At 43.6% G+C, this 17,414-nt stretch overlaps 1 protein-coding gene across 1 annotated transcript in view; it reads right to left on the bottom strand.

Moving 5' to 3' along the window:
* Window positions 1-17,414, bottom strand: part of RFX7 (regulatory factor X7) — a 50,664-nt gene that overhangs the window by 16,918 nt on the left and 16,332 nt on the right. Inside the window, exons 2-4 of the mRNA XM_086471593.1 lie at window positions 9,903-9,936; window positions 1,564-1,646; window positions 619-741 (exon numbers count right to left, since the gene is read on the bottom strand). Coding sequence (XP_086327719.1) covers window positions 619-741; window positions 1,564-1,646; window positions 9,903-9,936 — 240 coding nt within the window. The remainder of the gene's footprint in view (window positions 1-618; window positions 742-1,563; window positions 1,647-9,902; window positions 9,937-17,414) is intronic.

Consider the following 17,414-nt stretch of genomic DNA (forward strand, 5'->3'; position numbering starts at 1 on the left):
ATGGCTTCTAATCGCTTTCTCGTTACATGGTAGCTTTGAGACGTGACAACACAGACTCACAGTGGCCTTGGTTACTGGTTTCATACATATGCAGATATATTGTGCCTCTGTAGAAATCAGGTTTACTGCAGGAAAGTCCGACATTTATGCGTTATTCTGCAAAGAAAGATGTGATGGGCTAGAGCTGATGTGCAAAATAGCTGCATTTCCAGGAGGAACAATTCAAGCCCTCATCCTGGTTAAGGCAGTCATACACGTATGCATACACAAGCAGCCCAAAACGTACTGTAAGACAGTAACTGGTGCTTTTTACCTGTGCCGCTCTGATCACCAAACCAAAGCAATATTCATACAGATATTTACTTACTAAGAAATGCGCGTACCTTTCCTTCAACATGTGTAATGCACAATTTAAACATCACAGTCTTACCTTCAGTGGCAGAAGCAATGAATACAGTTTGCCTCACTGCAGCTAATACATTCTCAGGAACATTAGTATACAGAGCCTTGTGCTGCTATAAGCACCTGTACATCGGTGGAGTACCCGCGCAGAGAGTGTCACAGAACTATCTAAGCTCGCTAAATCCGTATGTACGGATCCAGCTGGGGAACACTCACTTGTATTCATCATAAACCTCTTGCTTGGGCAGGGATGTCTCGGGGTGCTCTTCCAAGGTGTTCCGTATCCACGAGAAGGCGTGCATCTGCTGGGCACGGCTGGACGACATGGAGATCTGATCGCTAGCAAAAGAAGAAGCAGTGCCAATGAAGTCTTCGCTTCGTGGCTCCTCCTCAGTTACAACACTTGGTAACTGTCTGCCTACACAGGTGCAGAGGCACCAGACACAGTAAGGGCCAGTACCTCACACGTTTAGCTATTCCTTGAGGCACAGGCAGCAGTTATCTCCCTCTTTCAATCACAATTTAACAGAGGCTCCACACTCCAGCTCTTGACTGATACAACTGCAAGCAGACAGTTATGGGTGTGAGTTCACCTACTTCCCCCTCTTAGATTTATGGTTTCTTACTGACCACCTCTAAGCTTCTGCTCACCCAGTTTGCCAGCTGCCCTTTGGAAACACCCAACTTTCACAGAAGATACTCAGAGTGCCTCCTATAGACACCTGCCTGCCAATAACCATCCTACTGGGAACATACACTCAATTTTGTGATGTTGTCACGTGCAGGTTGGTTTTCTAGACCTTCCTTTAGTCAAACAAACGTTAACAGAAATACCATTAGTTCCTTCTTTCTCCCACCATCACATTTGTGTTGCTATATTATCACTTCCTACATAAAAAGCAAAGGAATGATTACATTTAGGCTGCAAAACACTTTCTCTGATGCCTCTTGCATTTTAGGACGTTTGTATTTACAAGCTATTCATGCACTAAAGATTCCAAACCAAAACCAAAAAAAAATCTTCACGAAAAGCAGAGTCCTTAATAAAGGCTGCTTCTGCTACCAAACACATCATGTGAATGGTTCCTCCGCAGATCAGCGCCACAGCAACTTAAGAAAATTTTCAGTACCACCTGCTCACATTTACACACACACACATACCTTTTGTCTCCATTGTTGGGACCCGAAGGCAGCTGAAGGTAGAGGTAGAGTTTCTCTAGATCTGTAAACTTCTCAACTTCTTGCTAGATAACAAAGGTGTTTTGGTTAAAAAAAAAAAAAAAAAAAAAAGGGTGGGGGGAGACAGGGAGAGAAAAAGCAAACAGTAAGAGTTGAGCTTGACAGCTAAAAACTGTCATCCGTCAGTGTATTCCTAAATAACATATTTTTAAAAAAGAAAATATTTACTTATGTGAAAGGTTGTGACTGTGAGCACTCTGGGACTGGAAATCTGATTTTCTATTTTATTTGCGCACCATCACACATTAGAAAGCGCGTGTCACAGCTACAAAATTCACATGCAACAAAAGCAGAATCTGGAAAAATGTCAATAGCATCACAGCTACAACTGGACACGTAACATGAAGAATTTACCTCCTCAGAGCACAGGTGAAGCACCTCTGAGAAGGTGGTACCAAAACCCAGCTATGCCGTAACAACGCAGGACGTCAGACCTGATCCTGTGACCCACCAGATATTAATAGTTAAGTGTCACAGACTTCAGTGAAGAAATTTTAAAATTGATCTATACACGTACATATTTTTTTCTTTCCTTTGGAAATGAGAGTTATTGAACAGGTACCTGAAGACAACAGTTAACATGAATCTCACTGACGCTGGACTCCTCCTCCTGAGGATCAGACACAAGGGGGAGTTTTACCCGCTGCACACAAACAGTGGTTGCTACATACAAACAGCTTTTGGTCACCAGAAACCAGCTACATGGACTTAGAAATACCAGGAAAACCAGCTGCGGTGACGTGCTCAGGCCTGCGCAGCAGCAGTGTGAGCAAAGCCAGGCAGCAAGAAGCAAACGGCTTCTCCTTCAGAAGATGCCGCCGAAGCAATGCACAAGGTGGTGCACCATCAGTAGAGTCTGAGACTCACATGATCCCTTTTTAAGTCAGAATACAGCTTTTGGATTACAGTTAATTCTCTTTTCCTTTACTGGTGTCTTACTGCCAACGTAACCTTTCCCAAAAGGAAGAGAAAAGAAGAGAGCGGGACTGACAGGTAGCGACACCCAGCTGTTTACTTCAGCAGTAAGAACAACAGAGAGTGGAAAACCCCAAACTTCACTTCGGACTAGGGTTCTCTCCATGTCCAGACCTACCTCGCTTCAGCTGCCACAAAATTAACAGCAGCACAAGAGACAGGCGAGCTCCCGCTTCCCCCCACTGGCTTTGCACCCCACGCACAGGTCCCCTCCCCGACCCCAGGCTCCAGGCAAGGGCTGGCGGGACACGCCAGCGGGGAAGGGCACTGGGAGAGCGTGGGGGTTCGCTAATCCCCGCTGTCTAGACCCACCGCAAAACTGCTCCGCAGAACTGGGCCACCAGCGATGCGACAGATGTTCTCAGAGCCAAGAGAAACACTTCCAGCAGCAGCCAGGTAATAGACACGGGATTTGTTGCTTTTATAAGCTGCAGCAAACCACAACATTTGGTTGGGTTTTTTTCTCCTCTGACGAACTCCTAAAAATTGCTGACACTGATTTCTGCATGGCTCTACAGCAGCTTACACAGCAGTGGTGCTCAGACTACCAAATATCCAGAGAGGTATTTCTTAATGGGTGCATTTTGTCAAATTCTCTGTTCTTCCTTTCCTGCATAAATCATAGGATTTGGACTGGTGGGTTTTCCTTTAAAAAAAAACGATTAATGAAAAGATCAGCGTTCTTCAAAGAAAGAATTTACAGAAATGAATAATTTATTTATGAAAAGATAGAAATTTAACAAATGTAAGAAAAACTGCACTTCTTTATCAGGCCTCCTTTTCTTCAAGGAATTTAGCCGCTTTTTGTTTTAAATGGCAAATGCCAAAGCAGCACAACAATGGACGCAGCTCGGGCGAGATTATCTTGCATGGTAAGCGCTAATCCATGTGGCAAAAGTGTCCCAGGCACAACAAAAAAAAACCCTGATGACTGACACTGAGGTGGAAGACAACCTCCCATTTCGAAATCCAACATGCCAGAGTACAACATAAAGGGTAAGGCTTTAGAAGAAACATTAAACCTTTCATCAAAAAACACTGGGGTAGTCTCAGTGCCCATTGCAGTTGATGCAACTTCTGCTGTGTCCTGGCAGAAGGAAAGGGCTGTGTGGAAGGACGCTGCCCGGGCCATGGAGCCTCTGCTACATAGTCCTTCAAACCCCTTAATTAACAAAACAAAACACCAAACCCAACGATATGTCTGTAGAGAAAAAAATCGGCTGGGATTACATTAGCAGAGCCTTTTCCAAAGGATGCAAGTGATCCAGTGATTCTCTCCTCAGCAAAACTGCATCCCCAGAGCTGAGGATTACGGCTTTCTCACATTCTCAGCAGAAGCAGCTGGCCAGTGATGTTATCTCACTGTTTTCACTCAATACCCATTCCTCTCCACACCTGGCCCCAGGCAGCCCTTTCTGCACAACTCCTCCAGCTTCCAGAGGTGGCTGGGGGGAAGCCCCGGGGAGGCAGGACCTCCTGAAAACAGGAGAAAAAAAAACACACGCGGCCAGGAGTCACAGGCAGTTCACAGAGGTAATCCTACCTGGGTGATAATTAGATAAACCTAAGCTTATTAGACGGGACTGAATCTATTTAGAGAAAATCATCTTAAAACTGAAGAAGTGGCAGCAAAGAGATGGAGTATGACAGGCAGCGCAAGCAGATTCAGGAAACATCATGTTTTGTTTAGTTTTAAAACTTGTTAAGCATTGTGCTTTGTTTAGGCTGTTGCCCTTAAACATTTCCAAAACTCTCAAAACTTGGTTTACAGCCTCGGTAAGTACAATCTCTTCTTCAGCCTCAGCTGACATCCACCAGTTCTCAGTGCTAAAGGTCTGGTGAATTCAGTAATAGCCATTACTGCACTCTTCAAAGTATCTAAACTTTCCAATTTTTTAATGCAATCAGGCAAGAATTTGAGGAAGTGAAGGAATATTTCAGCTGGCCTACTGAGTACCGACCAAAGAAATAAGAACACAACATATACTATAAATGCTCCCCGCCACTACCCTTCAAATAGGTCAATAGTGTAGAAAAAATAGGTCAATAGGGTGGAAGAGAGTCACAGCATCAAACGGCAGGCTGTGATGCTGGCATCATCTTGGACAAACTCCGCTTTGTGCAGCTTGTTAAAGCTTATGCTACAGTAGTTTTAAAACCCCTGCAGAATGTAAAATGCCTGGGGAATCCCTTTCCATTATTTAAAAGGATCTAAGTGAAAATTTTGCTTGAAGTTTCCTGACCTTGATTGACTGGTTATATCCACTCAGACAAAGACTGTCTAATTCTCCAAAGGTTACTTATAAACAGCTAACGAAGCTGCATTAGAAAAACGCATAAGCATGCTAAACTGCGTGCAGGGCTGAGGTGTAACGCCATCACGAAGCACCGCCCCTGTTACTCTTAGTCTTCGTATGTTGTATTTACCTCCTGTAATTGGAACCATATTAAATCAAGGAAGACTCAACAAAAATGGGGAGCAAGAAGTGTTCACATTTCTCTTCAAAACTTTGCTTCAATTTAGCCAAAAAAAATACATCAAATACTCAAAATATCTGAGTCATCTTATATTCTGAGACAGAAAAACTAGGGACAAAGAATTAGAAATCTCGTCACAGCTCAGCAAAGACTTTTACTAACATATAAAGAAGCAGAAATCTCTGATATTTTTGTTTTGACAGTTACCAAATATAGACAGTTCGCTAAAGAAATGACAAAATACGTAGCAAACAAATGAAACCAGAGATCCATTTATACTTGTTATCAGCAGCCACGGAGATCTGCTCCAACTGAATCTGCCCTTTCACTGCCCAAGGCAGACACATAACAAGGATCTCTCAGGAACAGATGCAACTTTTTTTTTTCCTTCTAACAGGAGTTTTGATGGAGCAAATAAACACCTGTGAAAAAAACCAGGAGGCCAAAACGTTGTGTTTTGTTGTTTTGTGGGGTTTTTGTTTGTTTGTTTTTTAAATGGAAATAGCAGGTTTTGACATCTGGTTTCATTCTGAGATACCAACTAGACACTGAAACTTTTTGCAGCACGGAGACAAAGATCAGTCCAACACAGAATGTGGTTAAGGACTTAATTTGTGTTAGAGGAAACATGAGTTTATTCGTGTTCCTGCTTGAACCAGAGAACATGAGTTTATTCCAGTTCCTGCTTGAACCAGAGAACCTAGACATTTGAACGTGAGTCTCCAGAATCACAGGATATCGTTTAAGGTTTCCTGACCTCGGTGGATTGGTTCTCTCTATCTGGTTTTCTCTGTCTGCTGATCTACCATCAGGTCACAAACGTTAGTGAAAAAATTTCATCCTGAAGCTGTCAAAAGGGATTACCATGGGAAAACTCCAGGGAATGTGCTTTTTCTGGATTGTTTTAAAGAAGAAAATATTTTGTCAGGCCAAACTTTACATAAGAGAGAGGAAGAACATACCAACGAACAATTATCAGTCGCAACTTCTGTCACAATGAACGCGGTGAAAAAGGGCATTCAAATTTGAACTATTTCATATGTCCACAACGAAGGCAGAATTACAGGTTATTTCTGTCCTCGAGTTCTGGTGAAGAGGAGCTGAAGGGCAGGGGCACTGCTGCAAGCTTTTTGCAAGTACTATTTTAGAGAGCATGGACTGATCTTAAGATGTCTTTCCCCATTTTGAGTATTTATAGATCACTATAATTGAAATAAGAAAAGGCTATGCCAATGGCAATGTAACTTGCACCTACCGGCATACCAGTTCTAAACCTTGTCATACTTCAGCTGAACAAACATCTATTATTTAACAGCCAGACTAAGAATAGCAAAGTGGTCCAGCAATCACCTTCCCACTTTATGAACAGAGAAACAAGAAGCAAAGGTTAAATTTGCTCAAGGTCAGATCGTTTGTTGGAAATATGATCAAGACAGAAAATAGCTAATACTTGAAACAGAACCTACTATTCTAAAAAGCTGGTAATAAACACATCTGATACGTTTTATCTGAACAGAAGCGGAAACATATTTCAGGTGCTAAATATTCCAAACAAGCCCTAAAAACACATGGCAGCTTTGTACTGACAGTGCCTAAGCACAGCTGCCAAAGCTTCATAGAGCTTCTGCCTGTCTCCTGCAGGGCCAAACAGACAATTGACAAGCTACAACCTTCTCCGCAGCAGGACCAAAGCACGTTGCTTCAACAGATCTTACACACTGCTGCTGCCCGCACTGTAACTGCTCCGGCCATCAGCAGCTCTGGTTTTCAGGGCCTTCAACCCAACATTCTCTCACCAGCACTAACCTGTTTTCCTAGGACTAAGGAAAGAAATCTTAGCCCTCTTGCTGAGTGATTCTATGGAGCACACATACCATTTTAAAAATCAGGTTCAAGAGTTCACTTAGTATGTGGCAACAAATATAACAAATGAAGTCATAAGAGAATCTACTGCTCGACATGTCTACTACAGTTAAAAAGCTGTTATAATGAATTTTTAATGGCTGTTTACACCACAATTCTCGCTAATTATCTTTTTTGGATTGCACAGCACACAATGGTTTTCTTATGATCTTCCAGAACCTGCCAGTATGTCAGAATGTAAGTGCTGTGGTATGACCGGTAAAAGGCAGATAACTGGTCTCTTGTAGGAGTAACTGCAGTCCCAGTGCCCTTACTCTAGCTGTTTGCCACAGTCCTCTGCTGCTAGCTAGCTGGCTGCCTCCACAACAAAAACAAAAACTACTGCCATCACCTCTGTTTCTTCCTCTGATTTCTCTCTCTTGCTACCCTGTGCTGACCAGGCAGTCTATGTGCTAAAGAGCATTTGTGAGCAGCTCCGTGCACTGCAGCTGGGACTGGTGCTACTAAACACAAATGGCAACAAGTGCAGTCTGATTTTTCTCTACTGGTGTTTTTTCTTGTAAGACTGCTAGCAAACCGATCAAGTTTAAATGCTTTAAGGTATCATCAGCACCTCCCAATATAACTGAGAGCTAGTCTCAAATCTCCTCCTTACAGTAAGGAGAGAGAGAAGGGTCAGACAGTGTCTCTTTATGCTTCATGAGACTGATGCAAAGGCTCTGCAATGGTTTCTAACCGAACCAAACAGGTAAGAAGGTGCCCTTAAAGGAAATGTTCTGACCTGCCTATTAGCCTGGAGTTGGACTCTCTGCAGGTAGCTGGTACCCCACCATAGGACTGCTCTGACAAACCGTGTACACATTCCACCAAAGGGGCAACCTGCTCATCTACCTTGCGCAGGACAACACTGGACAAGGCTCCAAGGAAGCTCCGAACAAGTTAGAGCTACAGAGTCACGGCCTTTTAGTTTAATGTACTTTTACATTCTGGCTTGCAGCAAACAGCTTTCCAAAAGCATGTAAAAATGCCTGAATTTAGCTTCATTTTTATTTCCTGACACTATTCTGATCTTGGATTTTCCTTTTTTAAGCTACCTGAACACCATTAGATTGACCTTTGCTAACCTAGAGTGGCCCTTCCACTGGTGACAGGACTCCTCTGAACACATCAGCGGGACAGACAAGGAGGCATCTGGACAGAAAAACAGACCATCAAGACAGTACTGCTCTGTTCCAAGTCAAGCTACAGAGACAGCTTTGTGTCCAAGGGCACTATTCAGAGAAATAGCTTGTCCATCCAACGGATGAGACCTACACAACTGAACGGGCTCACACGAGCTGATAATCCCTACACCTCAGCACCCCAGGTCCACAGATCTGCAGCATTTAACGCGAGAACAGTCCCAGTGTAATTCCGTTTTCTTAAAATGGATTTCCAAGAAGCAGATGACCCGTTAACCTCCTACTTACTTACTCCCTCTCTGATACTACTTGGGAACACCTACCCCACCTCCCATTTTTCATCACAGAAAAACCTGGTGTTAAAAAGAGTTTTACAAGTGCAATTTTGCAACATGTCCTTTTGCCAGTGAAGACACACACACACACACAAAAATAACATCTTAAGACACCCGCTTTGTGTCCACAAACGTCAGTGAGGAATAAAGTGGAGAAAAATCATATTTTGTATCTCTATTTTAGTCGGATGCATCCAAGAATTTTTAAGCATAGGCAAAATTAGGTTCAAAGTTGGTTTGCAACACAACAACACAGCTTACTTTAAACCTCTTACCACAATAAGTAAAGACAACATTTTAAGGAAAGTGTTTGGTGCCATTTGAATTAGCCTTTGATAATGTGACTTCAAGGAGTACTCTTATTTAGCTCAGCCATACAGCTGAACAGATTCTATCTGATAGCATCCAGATGGTTGTCTATGTCACCTTTTTATCTTACCCGCTGGTACTTCTGGATGAAATGCCGAAGGTAGAAAGTCAGAATAAGCAGTCCCTTCCAGCCTTAAGACTCTGATTTAAAGAAACTCCAACCTGCTCACTATTAAAACCAAAAAAATAAAACCTCTTTCTGAGTTAGTGCTAGATACTTGCTTCCCAGAAATAATCTCTTATCACTCTCTAGATCCTGTTATTTCAATGCACAAAGGAAGATTATGCTTGTGCATTTCAAGGGCTTTCCTTCTTCAAAAAATTATGTATCGCTGTGTCCTAAGTAGTGCAGCAGAGCTAACAGGACCTGTAGCGTTAGACATTTCTGGGAAGGTACCTCTGATGGCGTGCAACTTTTGAGATTTGCAAGATCAAAAAAAAAAAAACAAAAAAACCCAAACCAAAAAAACCCAAAACCCCAAACAAAAAAAAACCCCAACCACCAAACAAAAAAAAAAAACTATCTGATAATTAACAGCACCTGCAAGATTCTGACAGACCAGGACATTAGTCTCCCAGGTTTTGTACAAACATGCAGTTCGATCTAGTTCCTTCCTTAAAATTTAGTACCAGCCACGAACTATTTCAAGAGAACAACAACAAAAGCAATAATCATTGTCATTAAGGGCCTAAAGAGCAACGGAACTTGAAGGCACAATTAGATTCTTGCATCCTCTGACCTGTGCAATACCTTGCATTTCATAAAAGCATGCTTACAAAAGCAGTAAGTCACTCTTCTGTGCTGCATGTAGGCTGGCAGTTCTACAAGTGGTGATCATAGCCACTTGCTGCTGGCAACGAGAGGTCAATACTTCCATGGAAAACAAACATCAAACCCATGTATTTTTTTGGCAATGCGAACTAATTTTGATCACAGTTAGCAGTAGTACCTTAAAGCACTGCTAAGGAAAGGCTTCATAACAGCTGTCAGTCTCCAGAGCCATCTATTTTGGTCTTGCAGTTTATTAAATATTAAAAAGCATTCTGGAGTTGTACTTACCAAAATGCAGTCCACTTTAGATTGTACAGTTTTGCTAGATGTAAGGGAAGAAAGAGAGAATAGAAATCTTGAATTAATCTAAACAGCAATGACAAAAATATTACATACCTGAATTTCTATCACTGTACTACAGGCTGTGAAATATCCCACTCATCTATGGAAGAATACTCATCCAGCTATTTTGTGTAGAAAGTCACCCCAAATGTAACTGTTTATTAGAATTCTTGCTGGTTTGCTCTCCTATACAAGAATTGTATTTTGTTTAATGAAATATCGTTGCAACTGGGAGCAATTATCACAAGCTGCAAAGCAGCCAGGATGGATATCACTACTTTTATTGTAAGCTCTTCCACAATTCAGATGCATTTTACTCGTTCATCTGTAAACACAATTCATACCCCTCCGTCCCCACGCTTCAGTAAATCCCACCACTTCAAGGCATTTATTTCTAGCTTTCCAAAGAGCTGCTACAAAGCAGACAATTGGTATCCCACTGGCAACTTCGGAGTTTTCCGCATTAGTCTCACTACCTCCCAGCTGGCTTATTAAGACATTGGGTGGGGACTGAATTAAAGTATGCCATAAATGACCTCGGTACTTGTGCCAAGGTGTGCAAACGGTATGGGACTTATTACACTTCATATAAACACATCCATAAGCAGCTTTTGTGTTTTTTAAGGGTGCTGTATTTCACATGCTTGATCTGACTGCATCAGTTGAAGGCATTTTATCACTGCTCTGAAGAGCAGCAGGAGCTTTAAACATGTTAAGACGCCTACTGAACAAGCACTAAATAACCATTTTTTGGAGTTCAGGGAGTGATTCTTTTCTTAGCCGGATAAAACGTAATTCAATCTCCTCTTAATACAACAAAATATCTCCTTTCCAGTTATTGTACTTTTGTACAGGTGCTACCACACATGAAGAAAGACCAAATAAGGTATCTGATGGATACACTAAAATCATAAGTAAGAAACAAGCAAAACAAACAGCTCTAGTGTCTGGTAGTGATAGGAACCAAAGTTACTGAACCAGCATCTACTGTTGTATCAGACGCTCAAAGAGGCAGAAGCATGGTTGTCCTGCTTGTTACAACACCTCATTTTGAAAACAGACAGTCCAAAAATCTGTTCTGCAGGAGCTGCTGATACTGATGCCCCTCCCCACACAGGCACAGAACACAACAAAAAATTCCAACAGGTAAGACTGTATGACAAGTCCACTGAAATAGATACATCAGCAGACATCCACTTCAGGTGACTTTGTGTAGAAGACAATCAGACAGGTAGACAGTCGGGAACACTAAAGCGAGAGTAAAGCAGAGCTGTTGGAGGTTTGCGAGAATGCTAAGGATGGTAAAATGGGAGCTTTTCCATCTACCACTGCAACTGAAGAAGGTAACCCAAATGTCACCTCACTCTTCAAAAACCACCACCTTACTCAAAAAGCCAAAGGACACCAAAAGCATGGAAACCTGCTGCTGCTGCTACGAGTTATTATCACTGCCTCTGACCCAAAGCTGACCCAGGCCTGCTGACAGACAGCTGCTCCAGCACCACTTCTTTCACCCTGGGCTCCACCTCACCCCACTGCCTCCTGCTCCTAGCAGGCTCTCACAATCCCCATGACGCTACAGATCCACAGCCCCTCCTACAAAGCAGGGCTCGTGACAGCAGGCGACAGGGCTCAGGCACACGTTCCCCTTTCTGCACCTAAACCTCTTGTATGGCTTCACGTGACAGCTCAATACGGAAAGGAGCATGAAGACAACGGGGTGCACAGTACAGGCAGATGAAACTCAGTCCAACTACAGCCTCTACTCTACAGACTTGCAGATTGCAGAGGACATCGTGCACTAGGCTCTTCAGGAAAACATGCTTCAGCCAGCATGGTTTCCCATCATGCTAGGTTCTGCCAAACTGCACACAAGCACACCCATTTGCATTAACATTTTCTTCTTGCAAAGAGAAAGAGGCAAGTTGCCAGGAGGCAGCTGGGCAGGAGATCCCTAGAGCTGACCTTTTATCTCCAAATATCAGCCTGAGTCAGTAAATATAAACTCTCAAATTTAATCCAGGCTCTTCCAGTTGTGACCTCTGTTCCTATAGCACCGACCAACAGTGTTGAGAAGCCACAGCAGAAGAGCAGTAATAAGGCCAGCAAATAGTTTCTCTACATTTCATTTTCGTCAACAGGTGGCACAAAAAGGACAGTCAAGTTCATGTCCTCCAATCTGCAAGCAGATGTTGTGACATCTTCAAAGGCAAAGGCCCTATGGCTTCTGCAAGGATAAGTGTGATGGCTGTTTAAACCACAACTTTTTTCATCTCCTGCTCCATGCTCCCTAGTATACTGGGATGACATCATTAAAATTTGTTAGTGGTAAACTCAGGCTTCTTTCATCCTAACCAGAGCACAGGTTAAAATAGTCTGATCCTATAAAGCCTGCGCCTAATGACATAAACACTTCTTATTTACCTTCCAGTGGAGTTGATCCACATCAAAGTCAAGCAACGGCAATGCCGAAGAACCAGCCCTTTGACTGGGAAGGTGCTGGTAGAGTGACCTTCTCATGGCCCTGAGCACTGCACAGAAAAGCCCCATCTGGTGACACTGCAGGACACATCTCCATCGAATCAGGAGATAAAAGGACAAAGGCAGCAACAGAAGAGCCATCCCAGTTACAGTGCACTTGCCACTTTTGTTTATTTCGCCCCACTTCTTCCTGTACTAACAGGACGGATGGGCTTTGAAAGCTGAAGTTTCATTTACAAATAAGTAAGTCTCTTTCTGTCTCTGTCCAACGCACCCCTGAGCTAATTGCTACCACAACTTCAGTAACTGCAGCCAGCAATCCGAAGAGCAAGGCTGAACCAGGCCCAACACAGGGCCGTTTCTAACGCTTGGAGGCTGCTACCCACATGCTTTGCTACATGGCTAGGAACAGCTGCAGGAGAGCAGCGGCAGTGATAGATGTTCTCACTAATTAAAATAACCATTTGAATCCATTAGGGACCCGAGCCCGTTGGAAAACTAAACTTAGAAACCGCACCATAAGCCAACAGCCAGAGTTGCTTCTCCTGGAGAGCTGGCTCCTGCGGGCTCACTCTGACTTACCCCCACAAGAAGCACAGCTTCACGGCTCTCCAGGCTGACAGCCTCCCTGAAGTTAAACTAGTTCATCTACTTGATCCAAAACGTAATTCAGGGCACTTTAAGCAGTTTTATCCAGGACAAGAAGGTGCCTTTTCTGATTCTGGGGGTAGCTGTCTCTTACAAGTGATAACAAAGGTGGCTGCTTCTACAGCTGCCTTGGATTTACCAGCTTGCACCAGATACTGATCCACCACAAGAACCTGGGAGCATAAAACTATATATCCAAACTTTGAAAAAAGAAAAAAAAAAACCAAAAACTCAATAACACTATTGCAACCAAGAATAGAACTTTTGCTTGGTGGATCCACCGTGCAGACTGTTTGAAAGTTAAGGTACACTGAGCGACTCAAGAGGGGTGTAGTTCTGTCCTACCGTCTACAGCAATGCTCCTCAAAAGCATCAACCCTGCCCCAAACGCCACCAGCCTGGATCAATCTGCTCACCTCTGAAGAACTACCATCGGCCACTCAAAACACAAGAGCCCAGCTTCTATTAATTAGTAAAACAGCAAAGAACAGGGGGTTTCTTTGCCTGTGGTTTGGAGAAGCACAGCAGGGTGCCTCCCTGCAAAAGCTGCTGTGTTTCCTCGAGACCCCCAGTCCTACGTCCTCCCAGGGAACCCGTGCCAGCTGATCTGTGTCTACAGCGGAAAGCAGGCCTCAGCTTTTAACTTAACCTTTAGGCCCAAGACCTTTGAGAGAATCTTGAAGGTAAGTTTTGAAGGCTGCAGAAATTTAAGCTCGTAAATGCCGAAGCCACGTTGACAAACTCCTGAAAGTATCTTGGGAAGGATGGAGAGGAGGGAAATCAGACTAAAGCATTTCCTCAAACTGCTCTTCTATCTTATGCCAAAGTATGCATGTCTGCTTTCCCTGACCTATTTATGTACTTCTACTCAAAACAGCCCCATTTTAACGGCCCTGACTTGGCACAGGCAGAATGAGGAGAGTGTTCTCTGCCCAGGTGTGCAGCTGGGTTTACTTTGCACTAAGGGAGATATGAAGGGGAAAAAGCAGGGGGAGAAGGCAAGGAGATATAGTTTTTTTCAAAGTGGCATAAAACTAGATGCTGCCAACCTTCCTCTAATTAAGCAATCCTTTGCTTTCAGGAATAGGTAGCTGAACTACTCTGAGCAACCTGGGACTATCCTATTATAGAATTAATTCGCTCCGAGCTCAGTGAGTGTTTCCTTAATGCTGCAATAGTAGAAGCCATACAACCACAAGGGATATGAGAGGCGTTATGCCTGCGAGACCAGGAAGAGAAGGTGGTTGGAAAGGGCAAAAGAAAGCCCTCAAACTTACTAGCTACCGCCTAGTTAACTCTAAGCCTTCTCAAAGCCTGCACAGCCACTGAAACTAACCCTTATCAGCTCCCCAACTGCAGATCATTCACTCCCTATGAAAGGCAGCAGCATCACAAATACTGGGGGAGCACACACACGTTCTCAGTGAACGCACTGTATGAACACCCATCCACTGCAGCACTACTCCTGTCCTGGGACGCACTGTGCACACAGCGAAGGGGCTCCTGGTTGTGTCCCCAGCAGGGGTGGGACAGCAGCACCTGCAGGACACTGTGGTTCCGCTCAGGCAGAGGACCTACCAGCCCCAAAAGTCAGATGGGACGCAGCTCTCATCATTTAGGCAGTAGCAGTGGACTCACTCCTCGATGGGAGGAAGATGTCAACAACGGCAACAAGTCCAGTTCAGCAAAATTCAGGGAACAAGAGGAGCCACAATTTATTGTGCAAAATATCATAATGGTTTGTTTGACTAGGTGGTCAAACCCAGGAAGCCCAGAGGGATTTTTTCACACCATCAGTGAAGTTGCTGCAGATACTCTGTATCCCCTTCAGCCCAAGACTGCAAATATCTCCTTAAACTGGAACATCCTCCTGAAAACAGCCTCTACAGCTGTGTTTCATGTGTTTGGTACATTTTGGACAACCTAGGGAAAAACATTATTTCTGCCAAACCCTAACAGAATTTATGAAAAGGAACCAGTCTCCATCACTGCCAATAGCTCTGTCATACATCACAAAGATGGTATACGACTCCTGACCCGACAGCAAGGGCTGCCCACTGCAGGGCTCCCAGTTTCCAGCACTCATGCAGTGTGTTACATTATTAGAGGGTGCAGTAAGAAAAGTTGCAACTAGAAAGGAAAACCCCAGTGTAGAGTGAGTTATCAGCACTGTTAACCAGTTACTATTTCAGATCGTAAACCACCATCTCAGCCAATTCTCATCATCATCTCAGACAATTAACAGAGAGGAGGTTTATAAAGTTCTAAAATAGGCTTTCTTTGGAGAAGGGGGAAAACCAAAACCAAACCAAAAAAACCCTAAGTTTTTTCTCTTGAGAGTTCAGCACAAGACCAGCAATAACTCAGTGCAACTCGGGCAGAGGAGCAGGACCAGGGGCTGTTCAGGGCTGCAGGACACCCTCCCAATTGCTCACTCAAAGCCCACATGTACGACCTTAGCACTGTATGGCTGCTGCCCCAATATTTTTACTCAGGTGTCTGAGAACAAGCCTCTGTATGAGAAGGATGCCCAAGACAGCAGTTAGAGCTGTCTGCCAAGGAACAATTAGTTTGGTCATGTGGCCTTTTAAAAATTACACAGCTCTGAAAAGGCTCCATTTCCCACTGCATCAGTCATTCCTCCACAGAGTCTCCAAAGGTTGTTTGTCAAACTATTTAACAACAGGGCCTATGGGTAGTCTTGAAAGGCTGCTCCTATGGGGAGCAACACCGCACAAGCTGCATTTGCTAGGCTTTTGTCTCCCAGGCGCAGGAGGTATTTGGATGCTGAGAGCACCCAGGAGCTCTTTTTCCTGTGCAGTGTCCTGCTGCCTCTTTGCCTCTTGCAAGAACCCCGTTAGCTTCCGAGGAAAGCAAGTTAGACTCCGCTACTAAATACAAACAGTGGCAGTTTCGGCAAAGTCATCTTTCTGAAAGCCATGTTAAAAGAGAGAGGGTTATTATTAAACGGACCACACATCCCTTTGGAAAGATTCAGTATCTCTTCCACAACTCTCACAACATCAGGTGACGTTTTAGGAAAAAAAAAAAAAAAAAAGAAGAAAAAACCCAACTGTTTACTCTGCATGCTGTGAGGAACCACTCAATAAAAGGATTACCAACCCTATTACAGTAAGTGGTACTATCAGAAAGGTACTATTATCACACCCTTACCATGACAAGCACTGTGTCCCAGTGGTGCCTGCAGGATTCAGCCCTTAATCCTTAATCTTACTGAATTAATGCTTCTCTTTCTTAGACTAACAGCTCCAAACATATCTTTATATAACCTTCCATTCAGAAACACAAAGAAATGTTAAACTGGAGCCAATGATCATCTAAGGAGAAAATTATGAAACAGCCACCTATGTGTGCTGCTACTCAATTAACATCTTAAATGCCATGTTACATTGTCTGGCTTGGCTCACATTGATAAAGAAGTAAAATGGCTGTAAAAGCATTTCAGTTAAATATTTAGAAAGCAGAGCTGCAAAAGGTTGAAGCATGTTTGAATTAGTGAGATGATGACTATATATACCGCTCAGCTAATGGAGTAAGAGCTTTTGCTAGCCCAGGTTACTGAGAAAGGAAAGCACACCCAAGCCAGGCACGTCCGTGTCCGCAAGTCCACCCTGGCATCCCAGAGTGCAGGACTCCCCTCCCACCCGCACCTCTCGCCCTCTGGCAGGCAGGAGCCAAAAATCAGGTGGCTTCTGATGCCACCTAGGGGCTCTCTCCCTGCCTGCACTGCTCTCCCCTGGGGACAATTCAACGTCATGCCTTAGAGACAAGGCACTTGAACCTAGCACAAACACAAGCAAACAGAAGCAAAACATTTAACACAAAACAAATTAGATTTCCCAGTATTCAAATGCAGATATATTCTTACTCCAGATAAAAGCTACAGGGACCACAACTGCATCTTGGAAGCACATGAAGTATTGTTATTTCCCTGAAGCATAAAACTACCCATACTTGTGTCCACTGGAAACGTAGAAAAACGTCCAACTCTCAGGCCTCAAAAAGTAAACAAAATAAGTATTCACCAATTTGTAAACATCAGCTCTTTCAGCCTGAAGGCAGACTCCTCCTCAATCCAAGTCAAACCACTCTTCTCAGCAGAACAAGGAAGCAACAACTACAGCAAGCGGATAAAACAGCACAACATAGGCGAGCTGCACCATTTCATGTTCCCTGTAAACTAATCCACCTCCTTCCACTCACTGAAGAGAATAAGCCAGACCAGTCTTCCACCAGACACAAGAAGGACCAATACTGCACCACATCGCTGAAAAAAGTAGTAGTTCAACATGCCACATTTTAAGTTAG

This window comes from Leptosomus discolor, chromosome 11, assembly GCF_034619465.1.
Source record: "Leptosomus discolor isolate bLepDis1 chromosome 11, bLepDis1.hap2, whole genome shotgun sequence".
Taxonomy (NCBI): Eukaryota; Metazoa; Chordata; class Aves; order Leptosomiformes; family Leptosomidae; genus Leptosomus; species Leptosomus discolor.